Source organism: Syngnathus acus, chromosome 4 (genome assembly GCF_901709675.1).
Source record: "Syngnathus acus chromosome 4, fSynAcu1.2, whole genome shotgun sequence".
In the NCBI taxonomy this organism is placed as follows: domain Eukaryota; kingdom Metazoa; phylum Chordata; class Actinopteri; order Syngnathiformes; family Syngnathidae; genus Syngnathus; species Syngnathus acus.
This window is the reverse complement of record NC_051090.1, coordinates 4,815,536-4,837,893: the sequence shown is the minus strand read 5'-3', so window position 1 is coordinate 4,837,893 and position 22,358 is coordinate 4,815,536. Positions and strand designations below refer to the sequence as shown.

Below are 22,358 nucleotides of genomic sequence, written 5' to 3'. Positions count from 1 at the left end.
AAGGGAATATTCATCTTGAAATAGGCAATACAATAACAAAAACCCAATTTGATCAAACAGTCCAGAAGGAAATGTGGTGTCTATGTGTGCAGGTGTTACTGATTGACCACCGCAGCTCTTCACAAGATGATGGGGTCAAGGGGGTCGGAGGTCGTGACCTTTTATCGCCACTGCTAGCCACCGCCAGCAAAACATATTTCATGTGCGTATGCATTGTGTATATGTCTGAGTGCTAATGTGCTTGTGTGATCAGCCAGCTGCTTTATGCGCCTTGACCTTTAGGTGGACCAATAAATAAGACGGGCCGCAGCGTGACCTTTCATCACAGGACGACGTTTCCTCTCAGAGTCAAGAGTTCAGGGGTCATTGTTGGAGGAAATGTGGAGCTAAAGTGTCTGAGCTAGAGTGATTACCCGAAATGCAGACAGAGACGAACTGCGGTGGGTATTGTGCGGCAACTCCGCTTGGACTGAAGATATAACAACAAACATTCCAATTGCAAGAAAAATCCAGGCTTTTTTTTTTTTTTTATCCAGATACAATTTGGGTAACCACAGATACCTAATCATGTGAAAAATGACAGACCTGCACGAAGATTGTCTATTATTCAAAGATGAACGTCTTGAGGCCCTTCCGTGAAATAAAAAGACAGAATTCCCAGATGAAAAAAAAAAAAAGAGAACCCAGCAGCTCAACCGCAGCAAAGCAAACTGTAGCACCTCGCATATCAAGAACCCCCGACCCCCCCGAGTGAGTGACAGGGTTTCTGCGGTGTGTTTTTGCTCGACTCACATAATCATGGAAGGCCTTGGCCTCGCTGGAATGTTCGCATGTCTCCCTCCTGTCCGGGGCGGCGCAGTACAGATCCCAGAATACGCTGCACACACAAGGAAAAAGACGGCTGTTAAACATTGAAAAACACGCTCATATGTGCTATTTTGTCATCTAATAGAGACACGTGCGCAGATGACTCGAAAGCGACAAGGACGCTTGCGATTCATCGAGGCTTTGCGTTGTTTTGTTTTTTCTCTCCCCTTTTGTTTGTCACTTTGACAACCAAACAAACGTGGCGCAGGTTCATGCTCCAGTGTACCTTTTTTGTTACATGCACATAAAAAAAGAAATTAATACAGCCGGCAAAATAAAAGACGATCATCCGCCGTACTGGGACGTTCTTGTTAGTGTCTTCTCGGGCTTATTTCTTAAGTGCGATCAGAGTTTGGTGTTGCTTTCATGCAAACAGACGCACGTTGAGAGAGAAAAAAGCAGAATGTATTAAAGAAGCTCGGCTGATATTGTATCGCGCGCTTAATAAAATGGCAATTGGCGAAGATAAGACATAAAGCTGAAAATAAACAATTCCTCCGCACACCGGGGGAACAAGAAAAGCTTCGATGCAGCATTTAATTTAATTTCTTAACAGTGATCGAAGCTAATGTAATACCACGCGTAACAAACACGCACTCAACCTTGTGTTGTTGTTTATTTTTTTGTTTTGTTTTTTAAGAACAGCCACTCTACAAACACTCTAAATTCAACTGACATTTTTATTACTCCCAAAATTCATTATTTTGGACTAAATTAGAAGAGATGCATCATATGTCTGTACTCGGACTTGATAAATGCTCCGATACCACACGCCGATACTAGCAAATTCTGTTCTGCCTTTGTGTTCTGTCAAAAGATAGAATTGCATTTCTTGTTCTTTCGTCAAAATCAAAATGGATGGAGCACACCGGAAAAGGGTCACCGGATGTCCCTCCATGTTTGCCCTTACAACTCACAATATCGACCAATCAGCTGCGCTCGTGTTATTTAGTGTCCAACCGGCCAGAGCGATATTAGCTCATTAGCACCAATCCCAAATGTCTCTGTGGGCCACGAAAGGGTCCTGGCTCTAAACGGGTCCTTAATTACTACACCGAGATCAAGTACCCGGTAAGTCGGTCTCATTCTTGTCCAATTGATTTTCAATGTTCAACTCTTGAGCTGGGGGGAAATTGGTTGTGAGGCTCCCAAAAAAGTTTGAAGTAAATACCATATTGAAGACTAAAAAAGGCCAGCAGGAGGCTTCTATGTTTGCTGTTCTTGGCAGAGGATAAAGAATATATAACTGTGAGTATTGTCATATCTGTCTACATGTGCTGCTTGACCATTTGTGTTCAAATATCTGTTTTAAGAGTTATAACATCGCAAACACTGACGCTAACAAAACATCAGCAAAACTTTCCTGAGGTAAGCAATTGTTTTAGGTGCACAATGTGTCATTCTTACAAAAGGCTCACTTATAGAAATTGGCAGACAAACGTCATTTTCACATTTCATGGCTAAAGTGTGTCCTTTTTAACATTTTGCTTGTGCAGTTAAAGGTTTTATGATGGCCGCAATTTGACTGCAATTGCTCAAATTTGGACAAATCAAAGTCCAAGTAGCTTTCCTTCAAGAGATTATATTCAACGTCAGATGTTCCTCTTTATTTCTCAATGCTGCTTCTTTCCATTCATTTTGAGGACATGTTATTTGAGGGTAATTTGAAAAGCGGTGCCAAAATTAAAGTTCTAAAAATAAAAAGCATAATAATCATTTATAAAAAATAAAAACACTTCAACCTTTAGCACTGACCTCTCCGACTTGTGACAATGTGAATTAAAATAGAAGTGTTAAGAGTATTTTTAGATGAAAGGACAGAGTTGGTGCCCTGAGGCGCTTTGCAAGCACAAGGGTGCCCTCTAAGACGAAGCTTGACGGAGCACATTCTCTGGGTACGAATTTGTGTGCGTGTGTGTCCCACATGACAATAAAATGAGTGTACATTATCATATCTCGATGTCGGTGTTAAAGGAATTGCAGTGAGGGCAACACGGCCATCACCAATCCGATCGGCTCTCGCGGGAAATGAAAGGGGACGCAGAGGTTCAAGTTTGTTCCCCCAAAAAATAAATAAAGAGCACATTGTGGAGGGAGCTTTAAGGTGCAGGGTGATCTCCTGGCCTCTGAAGTCAGGATATGTATTACCATTCGAACAGCTGACCTGAGGAATCTCATTGTCAGTCTCTGTATCATCTGACACTTTCAATCGGCTGGTATTATTTGGAGACTTGAATGTATCCCTTCACTATGTGTTTCAAGGAGACACAGATGACGGTTTATATTGCATTGCGAAGAAAAGTACAATGTTTCAAGTGGTGGCTTTAAAGAAGATTGGCTAGAGGAGTGCCTAAAAGGAGCCAACTCCATACTGTATCAGAAACAAATAGATTTCTGTGAGTACAGTGGAATCTCTGAGGTCGAACTATGCGCCATATTCTCTGCTTTGTATTTTATTTTTATTTTTACATAAAACATGCACGCCACCAAGACATACCAATACAGTATATAAAACATAGTTTTACAATCATATTTAACGATCTAATTTGATGTAGTACCATTTGGCATAAAAGCGAAGCGTGGAGAGTGTCTGTCTCCGAAATGCAGAAATGACATCAAGTCGGCCGTCGCAAATACGTACTGGTCCAGCGTATACAGATGTTATATACAGGCCTTGCCACAAACATAAGTGAGGCGTAGTTTACTTCCTTCACATAGATGGAGATTATCCGTTACGTCGACATTTGTAGTTAATTACTATCAGCTATTTGATGAGGAGTCCAGGGAACCCTTCCTCGTTCAAGTTCTATCCAATTATCTAATCATTCCAATCTAATGATCTAATCTTTGCCATCGCATTTCGGTACAAAGGCATGTAAAGCGATGTTATTTGAGCCGCATGAGGCGGGGCGCATTTCCGCTCTCTTTTCAAGGTGATGCAAACAAGTACGGATAGTCTTTCATTACTTTATTCAAATCGGCAACAAAAGCTGGGGGGGGGAAAAAATAATAATGTAACACCAACATGTCGGCAAAAGAGCAGGAAGGGGGATTAGCATCCAGACTTCCAGAAGAAGACAATTACTGAAATTAAATGCCATCACGATAATTATTTGCAATTAACTGCGGTCTGACAAAGCCATCAGTTACAATGGGGCTTTTGCACTATAATAAGGCATGTAAACAAAGCCAGACGCACACAGCTTGGCAGGTCTGAAGCATAATCCTGTCTGCTACTTTGGCTAGTGGCTAGCTAACAGGCAGCTAGCAAGACTAGCCAGAAACGGACATTTATTTGGTCTGTTCATACTTCAGTTACACGCGTTATGTTCATCCAAGGGTTCCACGCCCGTACACAACAGATGTCACGACCTTGCTAGCTTAGCAATACCACTTTCTGCTAATCCCAATGTTTCCAAGCAAATACCACATCCAATAAGAACAAGAAGGCCATAGCGTTGTTATGATGCAATGTGTTTGTGTGTTCAGAGGGGGTTTCGAATTCAGCCGCCATCCAGCGAAAACTGGTTAAAGCAATCGATTTGAGGATAAAGAGGAGACAACTAGCAGCGGCCAATAGGGAAGGAGCTAATGACACAATCAACACCTGCAGCCCTTGACTGAGGCTTTTCTTTATCCTCCCGCCCATAACAACAGATGTGGATGAGTGACCCCCCACTAAAAGAAGCCCCAACACCTCCCCGCTCTCTTCCTCGGTCGTATTCGAAAGCAGCCCCCGCGCCATCTTACAGGAAGCATCCACAGAGTAGTAAGGTGCTGAGGAGGCGAAGGCTGAGGGTAGGGGGTGGGGCCAGGGTGACAGCGGGGTCGGGGTCTTAGATTTGCCTGTTTAACACAAAAGAGGCTGAAATGCAAAGAGTTAATCCATTCGGGGGTCTCTCTTCCGCAAACAAAGGACAGGCCTCCAGACAAAGGTTGCGAGGGGGCGGTGGAAGGTTGGTCGCTTTCCTACCATCTGGAGCTTTTGTTTTGGGGGAGGTTTGCGAGAGGAGAGGACTTCGGGGGGGTTGGTGTCCAATGGGTGGGCCCCGCCGACAACCCCCGGGATCCCGCCTCCTCCCCCTCGTCGATCCTTGGTGTCCACGTGCTGCGCAGCCCAGACAGACGCCCCTTAGCCATGTCGTTTACGCCACAGGCCTACCCGGCTAATAATCGGCCTCCTCTCCGCCGCCCGGGGTTTGGGGAATGCGAGGCCGTTCAAACACTCTGTATATTTGCCTTTGGTTGCTACCACCGTCCGGCTGAGCAAAGCGGAGCTCTTTAAAGACCATTATGAGCCGTGTCAACACGCTCGACAATGACAACGCACACCGAGGCCCAAACAGGATGAATGACTGAAGCGGCACGTTTGCTATACGAAGCGACGCCGGGAGGCGCTTTTGGGGACGAGCGTGAATGGCCAACGAAGCGGCCGTCCTGTCAAACCTCTTATTCCGCCTCACGCTGCCCCCGTGTAGCTAACGCTAAGGATTCACAATACTCCACCTTCCCCTTTGTGTGCGCCCTTTCTGGCAAATTCCCACTTTGGAGTAAAGTTGGACAAGAATGGAAGACAAAGAAGAATTTTCTTTTAGGTTGATTTCATTGGCAGACCACACTGTACGGCCTTGCCTCAAAAAATTACATAACGACCAGCCTTTCGCCTACACACCACAAAAACTGCATAGAACTCAGCTCGGCTGGAAACGCGGCTTTCTTGCTCGATCGCTCGGAGGACAACAGCGCGAGCCTGCAAGCGCACTGACCCGAGCCAGACAGACAGACAGAACAGAACATGCTGTCCGCTGCTTATGAAGCATTAGCCAACCTGGCGCATTTGTTCAAAGAGGCGGGATAGAAAAGAAGAAAGAAAAAAAAAAACCGTAATGTCACATTATTGGACAGTGCTGCGTTGAGCGGGTAAAGAAAGTGTTTGCAAGTCAAGTCAGGTGAATGGCGGCAAAGTAAGGAGCACTTAAACATATGTCAGATGATGCACTTAGCATTCCCTGCAATTACTCCCCCCCTCCCCACTCAAACACACACACCTAAGCGCTCTTACAGTGGTAACGTGTGTTGACATAATTCGATAGGATCTCCGAATATACATACCACCACCACGAGTGTAAAAATCCAGGAGGTTCCCCGAGTGTGATGTTCTTCTCCCATCGGATCTGAGAGGGAGACAAGAAATGGAGTTCACTTTGCTTTAACGTCAGTCAAACTTGAGTCGGTCAGACAGAGAAGACTTTTTTTTTTTTTTTCCCCCACCGCGCTCACACGGCAGCAAGAACTCCAGCTGCTATCTGGACGTGTAGATAAGATTCAGAGCGCGATAGTGGACGGGCTACCTGCTCCAAACACGCACTGTGACTTGGAATAGAAGTCACATCCCAAATACTCTCACTCTCCTCCCTCGTCCGCGTCATTTTTTTTTGGACTGATCCTAACCAACCTCCCTGTAGTTTGGTTTTCACGTTTTTCCCGTGACTACTAATTGGAAGTGAAAAACCCATCGGGCCAATTTGTGGCAAGGGGCAAAGAGATCACATGTAATGCCATTAAGTTTATCTTCCCGCGCGGTGAACCCAGGGAATTCGTTGTCCCTGCAGAGCCAACACTGATTAGCAGGAAAATTGGTTGAAATTTGGCAGGCTCAACTTTGACCCCGAGTTCTTTGTGCATCTGGGGAGTGGATCGGAGGCTTTTGGCGAGCAACAATCTGCAGGAAGTTGGAAGATGATTTGCAAACAGCGCCAAACTGAGTACTGAGAAACATGCGCGCGCTCATCTAACATTTGACCCAGAAAAAAATAATCGCTACGGTTTTTGCATTGCTTTTAAACTGTGAGTAAAATGTGGTTGATGGAAAAGAGCATTCAACTGTTCCATTCAAAACAAATCGTGCCTCAAGTCCCGCCGAGTACTCGGGGAATGTCAACTCGTACAGGTAAACGTGAGAGGACCAAAGGTTAATTGAGAGTCCAGGGGGTAGTGATCTCATCTAGCGACTAAATTTGTGTGGGAGAGAGGCAACAATAGATACACAAAATGCACACATTGTGTGATTATTTTCTCCATAAAATAAGAAGTTCCAATGCAAAAAAACTTACTGTCATCATCTACTTATATGTAAAATGTTTGATGATTTCATTAGTTAGCTGTTAAACTTTCCCTCCCTCTGACTTCTACCTTAACGCCGACAACGCTGTCCTTTTTTAGCCATGTTTGTTTTTTCTCAACGACCCGCCAGGCTGTCATCCAGGTCAAAGAGTCGGTAAATGGACGTTTAGCGTTTCGTTTGGGTTTGAGCTACTTCCGCTTCAGTCATGAAACCCCGGCGAAGGGTGAATCAGAGTCGAAAGCAAGTGAAAAGTAAAACAGGGTAATAAACGTAGCTCTCTCTGGTGATTCATGACGAGCCGGAGTGTAAACCTGGTAAGTGAACACTGATGAATACAGATGGCTGACAGAGTGTATCTTTTCGCAACCATTTGTCTAATACTCCACTCACTTTATGTGCTCCTGCTACAACTGCATGAACGGGGGGGTCGCGGTGAAAGGTCAAGCCGCTGCTTTTACTCGCACGTAGGCTCGACTGTCGGCGTAATCGAAATACGTGCGCCGTTTGAGATGTCTGCATCAAAGCGGCAAAGCGGACGGGGAAAATTAAATGCAATGTACGAATGAAAGTGTTTTGTTTTTTTTTAGATATTTTTGGTATAGGACGTGCGGAGTCTAAAATGAGCTTCTGAAATGTCGTTGCACAAAGCGAGCAACGACGCGCGCTTACGACGCGTCAAAGTGATCTAATTACGCAGCGTTTATAACAAATTAGGCCTAATAATGAAGGGCGGGTAATCATATCAAGAAGCTGAACCGATGCCATGTTTACATTATCTGAAATTAACAAGGAGTCAAGGGAGCATTGTGAATGAAAACAAAGCTCGCCGCGCGTTTGCCTAACAAACATTTTGAGCTTTTTCTGTGAATGACTTTTTGCTTGCTGATGCTATTCTTCACTTATGATGATGAATGTGCATAGTGGATATAAAGTATGTGGAAAGTTTTAGATATTAAAGTGTGAATGGACATTTGTATCATCGCATTCCTTCACCCAATACGAATCCATTTAAAATAAATTAATTCATTTATTTATTTAAAAAAATGGATTGAGGAATCGGATTCTATCAATTATGAAATCGGAAATACTGAATTCTTATCACTTCCCATCCCTGGTATTAGCTGCCGTTTTGAAGGAAAATATTTGGAAAAAAAATATTATGCAAGACATCAAGTCTCTGTGAACAACCTGTTTACATTATGCATGACGTGAGAGTGAAGTCTTACCTCTGATAGGAAGGTCTGTGCTGATTTCTGTGCGCCAACATGAAGCAAATACTCATACACGTATAAAGCTAACCTGTAAAACACAAAGAAAGAAAAAAGTGTTTTTTTATTTATTCTTATTTTGTTCAAGTGTTATTTCTCGATGATGCATTCAAATTGGCCAAACACAACTGGTGACGAATCATCCTTGCAATAGGACGGCGGCGGGATAACCAAGATTTTACAGTATAAAGATAACATACACGACGGACGGGTTGTAAATGCGCGCCGTAAAGCTCTCCAGCTCGGAGCCAAAGAGCCTCGGTGGCACTCGGCCACGTCCCTGCGGCGTGCGGAACGCCGCTGTCGAGGATGCGAGCACAACAATGCGGAGCGGCGTGAAGAGCGCAGTCAAGTACCAGATATCAACACTGCATTCACACACACAAAAAAAAAAAAACTTCCTGCTACATCGGAGTGACATACGTGACCGGGTCTCAATAAGACGATATAAGTGCGGAATTGGACTTCCGTGACTGAGAGGTGCGAAGGCAACATATTCGGAGAGGGATACTGAAAAGCACTTTGTGAGCACATTGGTTCCAGCAGAAGGAGCGCAAACGAGGCTTGGAGCATATTGGGAGGGGGGGCCGTCTCATCGGCTGCCATAAGGACTAAAGCCTTGTATTATTAGAGAACCGAAGGCTGTCATTCGATGCTCTTCAAAGAGAAGATGTTATTGTTTATAGCTACTTATAGTATACCTGGAGGCCCAGTTTGTCAATAAAGTAGTCCTTAAAGGCAACGTAATGACTTGTTAATTGTTTGGACAGCTATATGAATCATTCCTGGCTATTGGGAAAGAGTTGTAATTAGTTGAAAGCATGTGAGGACTATTTTAGATATTGTTTCTTGAATGGAGATATGGAAGTGGGTCAAGAACATATCCGAGGTTGTTTTGACCTGTGAATCGTTCTCGTCTGCGGGATCGAACGGTTACCCGCGTGAGGATTGTAGCGATGAAAGTTTCATGGCAAGGCCCGATGTGATCTGAGGGTTTCGATGCCCCGGCGATGGGCACCTGCTCCGGCGGCGATATATTATTTAGAGCCCCTCATTCGGGTCGGGAGCGCAGCCAGATGCGGTAAGTGTAAGCAGACAGAGGTTGAAGACATTTTGTCAGGCTGACTGATGAAGGAGACGTGAGGAGGTGGTGGAGGAGGAGATGGTGTCGGAGGGAATCTCAAGGTCGTAGCCTCCTCCTTCCGATGAGGAGAAGGAACGCTGGAATGGCTTCCCGGTGAACCCGGCGCTAATAACACACGCCACTCAGGGAGACGAGGCGGGAAAGCGCATGTAGAACATGTTGATTGTATGATCTGGCCGTTCTGAGAGATAGACAGCGGTGGCAAAGCATCTCAGATTGGATAAGTTTCAATGTGTGACTTTTTGTCAGAGATCATTTCATACACAGGTGGGGGTCAGATCCCATCATTTTATGCGACCCGCACCGGTACCACAAAATTACAGCTAGACCTCGATATACAAAAATGAAACAAAGCCACGGTACTGGCCCACTTTGACAGATAGCAAATAGTGATCCAAAAAGGCAACATATGTACTGTAATGTAATTCATTTCAGTCATTATTTAAAAAAAAAAAAGTCATTTTTCTATTTCAATTGTGCTCTCAATTGGTTTATTATTAGACAACTTTTTGGTGACAAAATAGAATTACATTTTTGCTTGAAATAGCTAAAGCTAGCTGCTATGCGCTTCCATGATTTTTGTCGTGTGAAAACAGTGTCACCTTATTGGTCAGACATTTTGATCCACAAAGACAATTAGCAAAAAAGACATTTCTAAAAATATGCGATTAGTCAACATCAAATGTGAAGTAGTTAAGTTGTCAACTTGTTGACTAATCGTATCAACTATATAATTAAAGTTGTCAACTTGTTGACGAACCGTATCAACCCTATAATTAATGTGTCACTTAAAACATTCTCTACTACTAAAGATTTGATGGCGCTGACATAATTTGCTTTAAATGATGAACAAATTGAAGGTCTGATCATGTCCACCATTCCACTGTACGCTAATGCCAACAAAGACACTAAGTCGATAGGAGCTCCACTCCTAAGATCCACACGACATCACTAACTCAAGTCACGCTTTTGTTCCTGGACCACACATCAAGAACTACCTGGTCCCCTGAAAACACACCTGACATGCAGCCCCCCTCGGTCTGCCCCATCCTCACGTTCCCTTTCCACGACTCGCCTCCGGAGACAAGAGCTTCTCAGCCATGCTTAGCGGTTAAAGCGTAGACAGTTAGCAAATGAACTTTCGTGTCTTTGTTTCAATAATTCAGCAGTTGGAGTAGGAGAAGGGTGAGTTGAGGTGTGCTGGCAAAAAGAGGGATTAAGCACCTCGGTTTCACAGGCAGTATTATCTTTCAGGGGTAGAAAGAAAGAAAAAAAAAAAAGACTAAAGATGTGTCGCATGCATAATTTAAACCGTACCCGCCAATTGTAGCCACATAAAATCGCAAAATATTATTTCCGGAATATTAATTATTCATGACGGTCGTATAAGAGAAGTATGGATGTAACAGTTGAAGGCGCCTGAGCGACGTGGATGCTGTGATACAGTGAAGCGTGCCCGCTAAAGCTTATTCCCACCGCACACGCTGTTTATATTTGCTCGGCTTTGTTACGGCACTCCCTTTGTCAAAACAAATCAGTGTCAATAAGGCGGCAAACACGCGCTTCTGTCGCGCGACGGAAGAACACCTGCAAATAAAAGTGCCCCGTCATTTTGTTCATCTGTTTATCATCAACACACTGGAGAGACAGAGAAAGCGGTGAGAATGATTAGCGGGAGATTATATCGCCATAAATGTCTGTTTCAGTCAAGAGCTCCCACAGCAGCTGATGAGCTGAGGAGTATTAATAAAATGATGAGACAGGGGGGAAAATAAAAAGAGGTAAAATATTTGGAATATTATGAAGGGGAAAATGCGACGGGAATGAAGTCGTAAAATTACAAGGCAAAAAAAGTCGTAATGTTGTGGTGGGAAAAAAATATTACAGTCGTGAAATAGCAAGAATAAAGTTGTAATTGCAGGAATTAAATCATAATATTACAAGAATAAAGTTTAAATATTGACGAAGAAAAAGTTTGACTATTACGAGAAAAAGTTTGGTGGGAAATTGCGAGAATAAAAATAGTATGAGAAAATTAAATAACAGAAGAAAAGTTCAATGAAAAAGTCATAATGTCACATGACTATAGTTGTAATGTTGCCAAAATAAAGCACAATGTTAAGAAAAATACCAAAATGTCTGAATTTTACAATACAAAAATTATGGATAATTATTAGCCAATAGCGGTAATGTTATAAGAGTAAAAGTTATGGAGGAAAAAATGGAATATAATAACAAAACAGACTGAAAGTTGAAATGCATTTCAATGGGCATCAATTTGAATTTTATCTATCGGCCACAAATAGCCGGGGTCAAATTCCCATAGCTGACCTCATGTTGTTCTTCCAACTCCATAGTTGAGTGAAAGTAAACACAAAATGCGCTCAACTGCTCAAAGGCAAAACTAATCAATAATCAATTCCACACAATGGACAAAATTCCACAAAATTGCTTATTAGGTCCACTAAATGCACTTTAGTACCAGCTCTGCATTTGTCTAATAGAACAACACTGGTGGCCTTCGGTGCACTGATGTCAAACTGATTCATAACTTGAGAGCCAAAGATCCAATATTTACACGGTGTGCTTTACTTCAAGTGATACAATCTGACACGCGCGTGCACCGGCAGCGGCGGCGGCTGACGAGCGGCGGCATTAATTGACTGTTGTCATTTCCCCGACACCGTCGCAGTCAGCCGAAGGGGTGCCGGGGCTAAATCAAGGGTTCCTTTCCCCTTTTCCAGCAATGTTTTCTCTTGTTCCTGTGCAGCTCTTTATGCCGTCTTCAAAAGGCTAAAATGCAGATGGCGGCGCCATCTGTGCCGAGTCAAAACGGCGCATTGAAAACCTGAAGATCCCCCCCCACCATTAAACGGCATGTAAATACGTGGGCGGAGCTAGAGGAGGAGGAGCAGCAGAGGGGGGGTGGTGTAAAGAAACAAACTGATTAACTTTACACTTGAAGATCTTTTAGGCCAAACAAATCTCCAAATCACACGAGAGCATGTCTGTAAACAAACAGAATGAAGACGTTTGATCGCTATCGAGGATATCAGTGAGTGCGGAAGCGTTAATTAAGACACAAATTTCATCGCCGCGCATTTCAAAGAGTTACCAGTGACGGAACAATGAGGTGATATTAATACAAAAGCCCCTGAACGGCTTGTGCTGGCTTTAATTTAATTAAATGCGGGAGAGGCGGCACGGTGGACTCGTGGTTTCCACATCTGCCTCACAGTTCTGAATGTTAGCGGTTTGGATCCGGGTTACTCGCTAAAATTTCCAACACAAACTTTCTTGAGTTGGATTTTAGCGCCGATTTCAAATCCGCCCTCCAGGTTTTCATAAAAATAACAAATGTACAACAGTAATATAATACATAGCTCCCTATGGGTAGGTAAATCCATTTTGGGCTTTAACTATTGACGGTAGGCATTAAAAACGAATTGGAGACTCGGACTTGGAGTTCAAGGCTACCCGTCATTTGTGTCTGGAGAAACAGGTGACATCAGTCTTGTTCAATTGTCTGCCCGCTGGCGCCCCCTTTACAATATGTGAATATGTAAAGAGCCGTATGAATATGTAAATAGGAGCTAATTCAACGACGCGCTGAAGCGCGCTTACAAGGGAACATGTGTCGGCCCTGCAGGGCAGGTTAGGGTGACAAGACAGGTGAGGGCGGAGAGGGCAAGAGGCCTCCGTTAACAACACACACACACACACAACTAAATACAAAATAAGCACTTTCACACACAGGCGAATTGAGATTGGCTAACTTTGAAAAAAAAGTTAACAGTCAGCCACTAACCTGAGCTCACAACAGCCAACAGACTCTACAGAGTAATTCGCCGGCACCCACGTCACTCACCAGCATTAACGAGGATGGAAATTTAGCAAATGTGGTTCAAGCACCCGCACAGGTTATTTATTATGGTATTTTGCATATAATGCAGCTGATCTGAAGGGCAAAACCGCAAACGACGACGGACAAATCCGACCATTTTTTTTACCCATTACAGTCACATTCATGTCGCCGCCTCTCCGTGATTTCCTAATGAGCTGAATTATTAATCCTCCTCCTACACAATCGTTTCAAAGACGGCAGCGGTTCGACCACAACATGCGAGCTGATTCATGACCAGAAGAACATGCATATCTTTTTTTTTTTTTTTTTGGATCAGCCGACAATTAATCTGTTGCTTTCAGGTGGAGGGGGGGGGGGGGGCATAGACGAAAAAAAACAGGTGTCAACGCACCCTTGGCGTCTGCTCACGTCATTTGTATATTAAGGGATCATACGTGGGTTCAAGGGTCACTTCATGCCTGCTGTTCGTCGGGCCACCTGGGATGCGTGTGGACAAAATGCCCACACGTCAAGTCAGTGCAGGATGATGCAATGTCAGACCTGACAAGGCAACACATCCATTATGAGAGGAAGTGCTTGTGTTGATGTTTAGTGGAGCAGTAGTAGTCTGCACCAATTACAATACTATAATTACTATAGAGTACTTTGTGTGTGTGTATATATACTTTTTTTTTTTTTTTCTCCAATTTGGGCTCATTATAGGGATCGAGCAAAAATATGTAAGTAATTGAAACACACTTTAAAAGGTTTGTAATGGCTTAAAGATGCCAGAAGATACCAAAGCCCCTTTTTTTTTATGAGACAAGGTAATGCCTTGACCAAATCTCATCACTTCAATAGAGTCCCTTGGCCCCAAGATGCCACAAGATGATACCAAAGCCTTTTCTTCACAAACACAGCAAATTGGTGTTCAGCGAATAGCAGAGAATAAAAAAAATCCCATCACCATTCAGAAATGCTGAACCTCAAACACGTACATAAATAATATATCTAATAATATATCCCAAAAAAAACCCACCACCTTTTTGGAGGTTACAAACAGCAAGCAATCAACAAGTTGGCTCAGCGGCAAAGGAAAACGTCATCACGCCGCACAAGAAGGCACAGCACGTTACAACCATTCTTACTGCTTCCAATTAATTCTTTCAGATTTTTAGCCTAGAAGTGTTTTACAAATAAATATTTACAGCAACATTTTGAGTTTATAAACAGCACAGAATGAAGTAATTTGCACAGCGCCATGAGATATTTCTCAAATGACAAACTGCTTTTCACTGGATCGCTTTATACTTGAAATGAATTATGACTTTACCATTGCATTATGGTAGGTTAGTAATCAACTGCGTGACCCTCGCCACAGTAGGAGCAGAACTCCGTCATAAACTAGGGACCTCTTGTAAACCTGATGTCCATCAAGTATGCCGGTAAAAAAAAAGATAATTCATTGCAGCTGCCATTAAGAAAATGATACTGAAAAGCGTCCGTGACTGATCATCACTCAGAGGGCAACCGTGACACAGATGTGGCGCCATTGATGAAAATGTATTTGTACTTTGCAATGCATCTTGTAACTTGAGGTCCCAGAGAGGAAGCAAACATCTACATATACCTTAATGCTAACATACAATGCGTAACTCCTTGTACAAGCTAAGGAAACGAGCACCAACATTGTCAAGCGACAGATTTTTTAACACTAATGTCGCAGCAACAACATGTAGACAGACAAAGTAACAGTACTCACAGGCATATATTCTTTATCCTCTGAAAAAAAAAAGACTTACTGCATCTAACTGGGCTATTGTGACCGTCTTCTTCATGTATGCACCTTTGTACAGGTTTTATTATACTGACCCCTGGTGGCCAATGGGTGCACACTAGAAGGAGCCATCCATGCATCGCACAATGTCTTAAAGCAGGAATTCATGAGACACAAACTTGATGTTCTTTATGTTTTTTTAAATAAATGTTTACAGAGTGTCTCCAGAGTCTGGACACACATGTTGAATTACTGTATTGCAATCAAATGAATCTTGCAAAACCTTTTGCATCACAAATGTCATTTTTTGGACATATTCTTCATTTTTATTTGTGTCTATACTTGAAGGACACAGTGGAGAGTTTGTGTCTTAAAAAGTGTTTTCTTCTACTGTTCTGATGGGCTCCAGATGGCCCACAGCCCATAGGTTGCCCACCCTGGTTAAAAATGAATGAACCCCACTGATCTTCATGTTTCTTGTGCAAAAAAAAGTGCCACATTGCAATTAACGGGAGCTTCACGTTGCATTTTCCTCAAGTTTCTGCCGAGTCTGCAGCCAACGAGTAATTTAAAAAAGAACAAGAGAGTGATGCGAGTGGCTTTTCAAAGCACACCTCCGTGATTTGAGCGCACGATAAGCCACCGGAACCCCGCGAGGTTGGTCCAGTTTTCCCGACAAAAAAGTCTGCCCCGGTGCCTTGCAAAAACGCACCGTTAAGTCGCAAAACCGCGTCTTCCTCTCTCTGAAAAGTTTACCGGGACAAAAACTTTGGAGTCCTCCGTGCAGCTCGCACGTGAGCTCCCGCAAGGCAGGCTCAGTTCTCCGGCGAGAGCAAGCAAGCACCGCGAGCGAACTTTAAAAAAAAACACACACACACACAAAAAACGCGGGCAGGAAGTCCGTTGGAAAAAGTGAAAAGTTGACCGCGTGCACCTTTAAAGCGCTCGAAGGCGCGCGTTAAAACATTGTCAATTCACAGCGACGGAAGCTAGTTGGAGAAAGTTCACATCGGCGGTGCGTGCAGGTAAAAGCAGCCTTAAGAAAACGCGAGAGGTGTAAAAGAAAACACTCGGACTTACTTTTCTCGCGCTTGGCTGTCGGAAGGGACCACGGCTCCTTTACCTTTGGCGTACATGCTGGATTCTGTTTTAAGACTTTTGCCCCACTCAACACCTGTCAAAGAAAGCAGCCAGGAAAACGCTCCATCTCCATAGCTACCCCTTCAGTGTTTTCCTCCCCCTTCTTCCCTCCCTCCCTCCCTCCCTTTCTCCCTCGCTCCCTCCTCCCTCTCTTTCTCGCTCACTTTTTATTTTTTTTACATCTCCAACATTGGCCACAAATCAGGCACAGTTTCTATCGGGGGAACTTGAAACCGTCATCGGCTGGATTTCGCCAACCCCCCTCCCCGCCCTCCCTCCTCCTCCTCAGCTGTTCCGCAGTCCCGCACTTCCTCCCTCTGCTGAGCGCGCGGTGGGGGCTTCTTAAAGGGAAACACACACGTTTTGTTTTTGGTTGTTGTTTATTGACCTCAGGAACAGGAGGAGATCTGTAATGTTTTTTTAATAGTTTGCCACAATTTACTCCGTGACATGTCACGGTAAATCACAATTTAAAGCATGTTGTGAAATACTGTCAATCAAAACTGTTATTTGATCAATAAAAGGCTGTGGCAATCCTTCCATTTGGTACTTGAGCCCTCAGTAGGGGATTTAACCAGATTTAATCCATCTCTTAATATCACCACGATCATGACGCAATTATAGTAACCGTCAATACTTTCAAAAATGCTTTATAATAACAACCAACTGTGAAGCTTACATCACATGGAGCAGTTCAAAATCAATATTTATCTATGAACATGATGTTAACATTGAGAAATACAGTGCAACTTAAATATACAAGTTTATTTTGCTACATGACCAAGCTTACTTGCATGTCGAATTAATATTTCCCATTGAGAATTAGTAGAAATATTTATTTTGGTTGAGATCGAAGCTCGCTTAGCTAATTTGGGATTTATTTATTTTTTTATTCAACCAGACACAAGTGACATGTCGTGTGCGTGGAACCCAAAGCTAAGTCCTAGCAGGCAAAAACAGCGGGGAGCAAAAAGCCAGTCCACTTGAGCTCCTCTCACTTGACAAAAGTTTGCCAGAGTAATCCCGTACTTCTATCAGCTGGAGATGAATTACATATCTCGACACAGCGCCATCTGACTGATAAGACATTGCGGGTTCGGGCTTGCACCCTTCTTTACTTGCTGTGATTCCTGCAGATTGTTAGAATTCTTTGAACATGGCAATCCCTGAGTGTTATGTCATTTCCTTTCGACGAAGTCAGATCAGTTCCTCCATGAATTGCAATTTTCAACGCGAGTAAGCTAACGTTAGTTTTCCTCATCCGAGAGGAGAATGAGGGCAGCAAGAAAACGGACGACTATGTTGAGACTGTGGAGTGATAAAATATTCCTGAAAACTTGTACTGTTAATAAAGTTTTTAATAAAGTTTGTAAGACGATGACCCAGGAACAGCATTAATTCGCTTTACATTGTTTCCTATATGGGCGGGTGGAAAATAATAAATTACAACAACCAGCGTCACGGAACTACTTGTTCCACTTTGGAGGTTCCATTGTGATTATTTTCCAGAACTTAAAAAGCATACTTTAGATTCCATGTGCACATATTGTATATGAATATTCATCGCTCTCTCACACACACACACACACACACACACACACACACACACACACACACATCAAGACACTTTCAAGTTTTATGTGGCGCTCTGAGGCCTTGGGGGTACACACACGCACTCAGTGAGACTTTACAGTGAAGCAGATGTCTTGCATCAAGCGCTTTAACCCGTGAAACCGAGTGATGGAGAATGTGGTGCCGTATCGATTTTTATGTTCTACTTATTTTCTACTTCGGTGTTGCCGACGTGCGCATAGCTTGTACTCAAGGCCGTGTTGAGCGTAAACACGGGTGGCGTGTTTCCTATTATGCACGCTCGCTATCAAAATGTCCCCCGCTCACCTCATTCTTTACTTGTTTTTAACTGGAGTACTCACATACCGATTTATAAAATGTGAGAGTACACACGCAAGAAGGGGGAGAGAAAAAACTTGAACTGCAGAGGCGGGAGTAAGTCACTTAAGTTCAAGTCTCAAGTTAACTTTAGCGTTCAAGCTGTTAGGAGGTGACAATGTCAGAAGCTGGACCTAAAGCGCAGGGAACCAGGAACGCAAAGCAAAAATACAAATAATGCAAAACAACAATCCAAATACTAAATCAACCAATTTCAAAAGCATGTAATATTGCTAATATGATCAAATAGCGATTGCGCGAGGACGTTAGCTATCCAGGGAAAATACTTGATGCGCCGCTCCGCGCCGGACCTCAGTCCCTCACGCTGCCAGATTCCATTTAGGGCTCGTACGTGAAATGCGCTGACCCACACAGGGTTCAGCTGACGTGACGCCGGCGGACTCACGGCCATCACACTATCACTCGACCTGTCACACCTCTTTCTCAAGCGGGCCTCCACCGCACACGTGCGGGCCCTGCCGTCGATGTTGACGCGGATCATTGGACGCGGGAAAACAATTTCTAGCGGTTATTGACCTATGCCTTAGAAATGTCTACCGTGTCTGTTCAAAGAGGCGTTTTGAGAGGAGTGAAGGGGGAAAAAGTGCATAATAAGACCGTGTATTGATTTTCACTTGTACACTGTGGGCGTTAAATCTGATGATAATAACCGAGTGACTCACTTTTTATTCATTACTTTCTATTCAAATGGAGAGCGCGGCACAAGCAGGCTTGACTCATCACGCTCGCCGAGTAGCAAAGTGGGACATGGTTTTTGCAGAACACGATTGTAAACAAAAAAAAACAAAAAGCCAACGGGGTTGTATTTGACGACGGGATACGAGCGTTAATACGGCACGGATTGCTCGACGTGACTTTTACTCGGTCGATAATATACCGTACATGTTTGAGGTCTCAGAATGTTGCAGTTTACTCAACTCGGAAGCGCAAAAATAACGTCAGGTGATGAGCCACATGCTGCTTCACCGCGTCAAAAGACAAAGACATGATTGTCACGCCCGCTTTACTTCATTCCGATCTGCGGAGCCAAAGTCCTTCCCCCCCCCCCCTGTTACGCAACCGCTTTAGCGCCGATGAAGTCAGATGCCAGGCACCCCCGTTGGGTCTCGACTCCACCCGGACATCCAGCCTTGCGCGCAAAAGAAAAACACAATGAGCCGCAATTGTCGAGCGGCAGAGGAATTCCCCCCGTTTGACATTCTCCTTCAAGCCAAATCCAAATTGATCACAGCTTGACTAATTCGGCAAGTAATGCATGTTGAACTCATGGTTTGAGTCCATGTGTGTGTGTGTGTGCGTGGTGAAAGACCTGGAATTATTGCTCCAGAAAAAGAGAATCACGCAACTCCAAAACAGGCAATAACAAAGCAGCCCCTCCAAGCCCGTTGAGTCAGCCTTGGCCCATGTTGGGCTTACCTCCCCCTCTTCTCCTCGTGCTCTCTCCATCTTTGCTTTTCACCTCCACATCTTGACTTAGGCGGGACAGACGGCAAGAAAAGGGGGGAGGTAGCATGGGGCCTTCATCGACTCAAAAGCTTCTTTATGGCCCCGGCTGGGTCAAAGTGCTCAGCAGTTTGGAGGAAATCCATCAGCGAGCGTGGCAGACCACTGCGCGGGTGCTGACAAAAAGACTAATATAAAAACCCAACACCGGAATTAGAAACCGCAGTGAAATGAGCTCGTTATTCTGATCTTTAAAAGATCCAGTCGAGTGAACGGAAAGTAAACATTAGACCTGTTTGAAGGTATTTGCTGAAAATTAAAAAAAAAAAAAGATTCAAATGGCACAAGAAAGATGCTAGGCCTTCGTAGAGGAAAAACATGCTAACCTCTAGTCGGCTATGCTAAAAGGAAAACGAGTAACATGAAATAGTGGATGGCTGTTTCGAAGGAGGAATTTCCTCCATCATTGATCCAGCCCAAGCACGGCTGGAATGTCATCGCCACATCCTCGTCCTCACTGACTGCTAACCGTGAGGACGGACGGACGAGGGGGGGGGGGGAGAAAATAACGGCTGGGTTGCCGCATCCTGTTTGGTATTAGACGGCGACCGCAAACGGCGACAAGAGCTAGCGGTGAAACATATGGTTTCATTTGATGCCGCTCTCCCTCCTCTCCCGCCAGCCTTCCTTCCATTTATCCGGCACGCTCCACCCCGCCATCGTCTCCGCTTCCTTCAGCGGCCACCGCGACATATTGCCTTTGCTGTGCTCACACTGAGTGAAATTACCACGTCGCCGTTTGCAGGCGAGGTGACAGCGGCCCGCTAGCTGTCTGGCTAACAGGCTTTGCGGTACCCCGCTACCTCCTGTCACTTTCTACTCTGCTCGATAAGAAGGGAGGAGGAAGCGTGTGGAAATTGCATCATCGGCGTGCCAAAAACACGACTCGGTGGTACCGACAGTAAAGCTACACCCGAGTGCTTGCCAACACTGTGCGAGTATATGGAAAAATGTCCACAGACTACAATTTAGCGCTCGGCAATTCCTCACTGTAAACGGGCCTACATTTATTGTTGGCACTGCTCCCACACATCCTAGTGCACGACATAGCCCTGTGACCCCAGTCTGCCCTGAGGGGTCCGTGCATGTGTGCGTGGAAGAGGGTAGGGGGAAGGGGATTTTTAAACAGACGGGCTAATGGGGGTTGTCACACCAGGGAGTCAGGGGGGGCGATATGCCGTCGTCTACTCTGCTGTGCTCTACAAGAGGTGAAATTGGGACCGCTGTGAAGATTGTTCACGACACAAAACCTTGACTACATTGAAAGTGAAGTGTGTTTTCAATACAATTGCTGTAAAATGATCAAATAAGGGACTGACCTGGGCGGCGGATCTGAGCGAGGTGGGGCTGCGCCGTTGTGGAAGTAGTCACTGGCTCAGCCAACTTCAGTCACGCTGACTTTATTGTCATTTAACAGCAGTTGACAGTGAGTCTGCATGAGCCCAAAAATACAATCAAGTACAAAAATGAAAATACAATCATAATCATCGAGAAAAATACCAATGTTAGAGCGTGATCATTTCTAATAGCTTAACATCTTTAATATTTTACCCCCCAAAATAGTGAAATGGGGAAGTCTCAAAGGCGCCATTTTAAAAAAAACAGTTTTACTAGTTTCTGATTTCAAAACAAATTATTCATCAATTTGTTGTGTAGCATGTACTGTATATAAGTCATCATGGCCCTCCAAAGACTACGATGCGGCCTACGACAAAAATGACTCCCGAAGTAACTCAAATGTACTGACGCGAGTCTCAGTGATGTTTCGCTTTGTTTCCTCCGTCACGCCTGATGCATGGACGGGGGTCACCGAGGGGACAAAAGCGGACATGATGGCTGGATGTGTGCGTCTGAGTGGTGATTGTCAGCGAGGCAAGGGAGGGCGGATGCTCAGCCGCTTGAATAATAACACTCAGAGAGGCAAGCGGCCATTCTAACCCCGTTCTTCGCACCTCCGCCTGCTGAACGGCGCGTAGCCATGATGTCGTGGGAGCCAAAAACGGAAGACATTTGCATGAGGTTTGCCGCCTGTTTGAAGCTCTGAAAATAGTCGGCAGTGGGATGATAAATATAGAGCTGCCTGTCTTGCCGCACGATTAGGACGGAGCTACTGGAGTTATTGTGTTTCTTCAACACCACTATAATTGACCTCAAGTAATCACAGTTTTTAGAGGAAAATATTTTACACTGGAAAAAGTCAAGTTTGTTTTATGTTGCGCTTCTTGAGCCGAACCCTAAATTCATGAAAATGTCATTCATCCATTCCAGCCTCTTTTTAAGAAAAAAAAAAAAACTACTATAGACTACTTTTTTTTTTTTTGCTTCAATTCAATGCTGCTCCTTTTACCCAATGCCTATTATAGCACAAATGTAACAGTTCTCTCTCTACCAATCAAAGGAAGACGACATGTAAAACGCCCGGGGCTCACTATTTGAGGAATTACGTGAGTTTATCTGCTTTGTTGCCCTTGAGCACCTCCTGAGAAGCGCTCCGGCACTTCTGCTTTAAACTGCACGTTGGAGAATATCTCAAAAATGGATTCGGTGAAGCTTTAGTCTCAGCGCCGCGCCAATCCGTTGTGGAGATTGTACCTTATTTTATTTATTTTTTGAAGGTGTCATGGGACACCTGGGGAATGGAAAGTCTAAAAAGTAAGCATGACAAGATGAAAACCAGTGTGTGTGTGTGTGTCGCCACATGTGCACACGCGTGTACAAGG

General features: G+C 44.2%; 1 protein-coding gene across 2 annotated transcripts in view; it reads right to left on the bottom strand.

Annotated features, from left to right (window-relative positions):
- ssbp4 (single stranded DNA binding protein 4) overlaps positions 1–16,284 on the bottom strand; it is a 53,263-nt gene extending 36,979 nt beyond the window's left edge. The window contains exons 1-4 of one of the 2 annotated variants that reach the window (XM_037248638.1): positions 16,105–16,284; positions 8,218–8,290; positions 5,980–6,041; positions 793–877 (exon numbers count right to left, since the gene is read on the bottom strand). In XM_037248638.1, coding sequence (XP_037104533.1) covers positions 793–877; positions 5,980–6,041; positions 8,218–8,290; positions 16,105–16,160 — 276 coding nt within the window. In that variant the 5' untranslated portion in view covers positions 16,161–16,284. The remainder of the gene's footprint in view (positions 1–792; positions 878–5,979; positions 6,042–8,217; positions 8,291–16,104) is intronic. The other variant, XM_037248639.1, reaches the window with a different exon arrangement.
- Between the last annotated feature and the right edge of the window lie 6,074 nt (positions 16,285–22,358).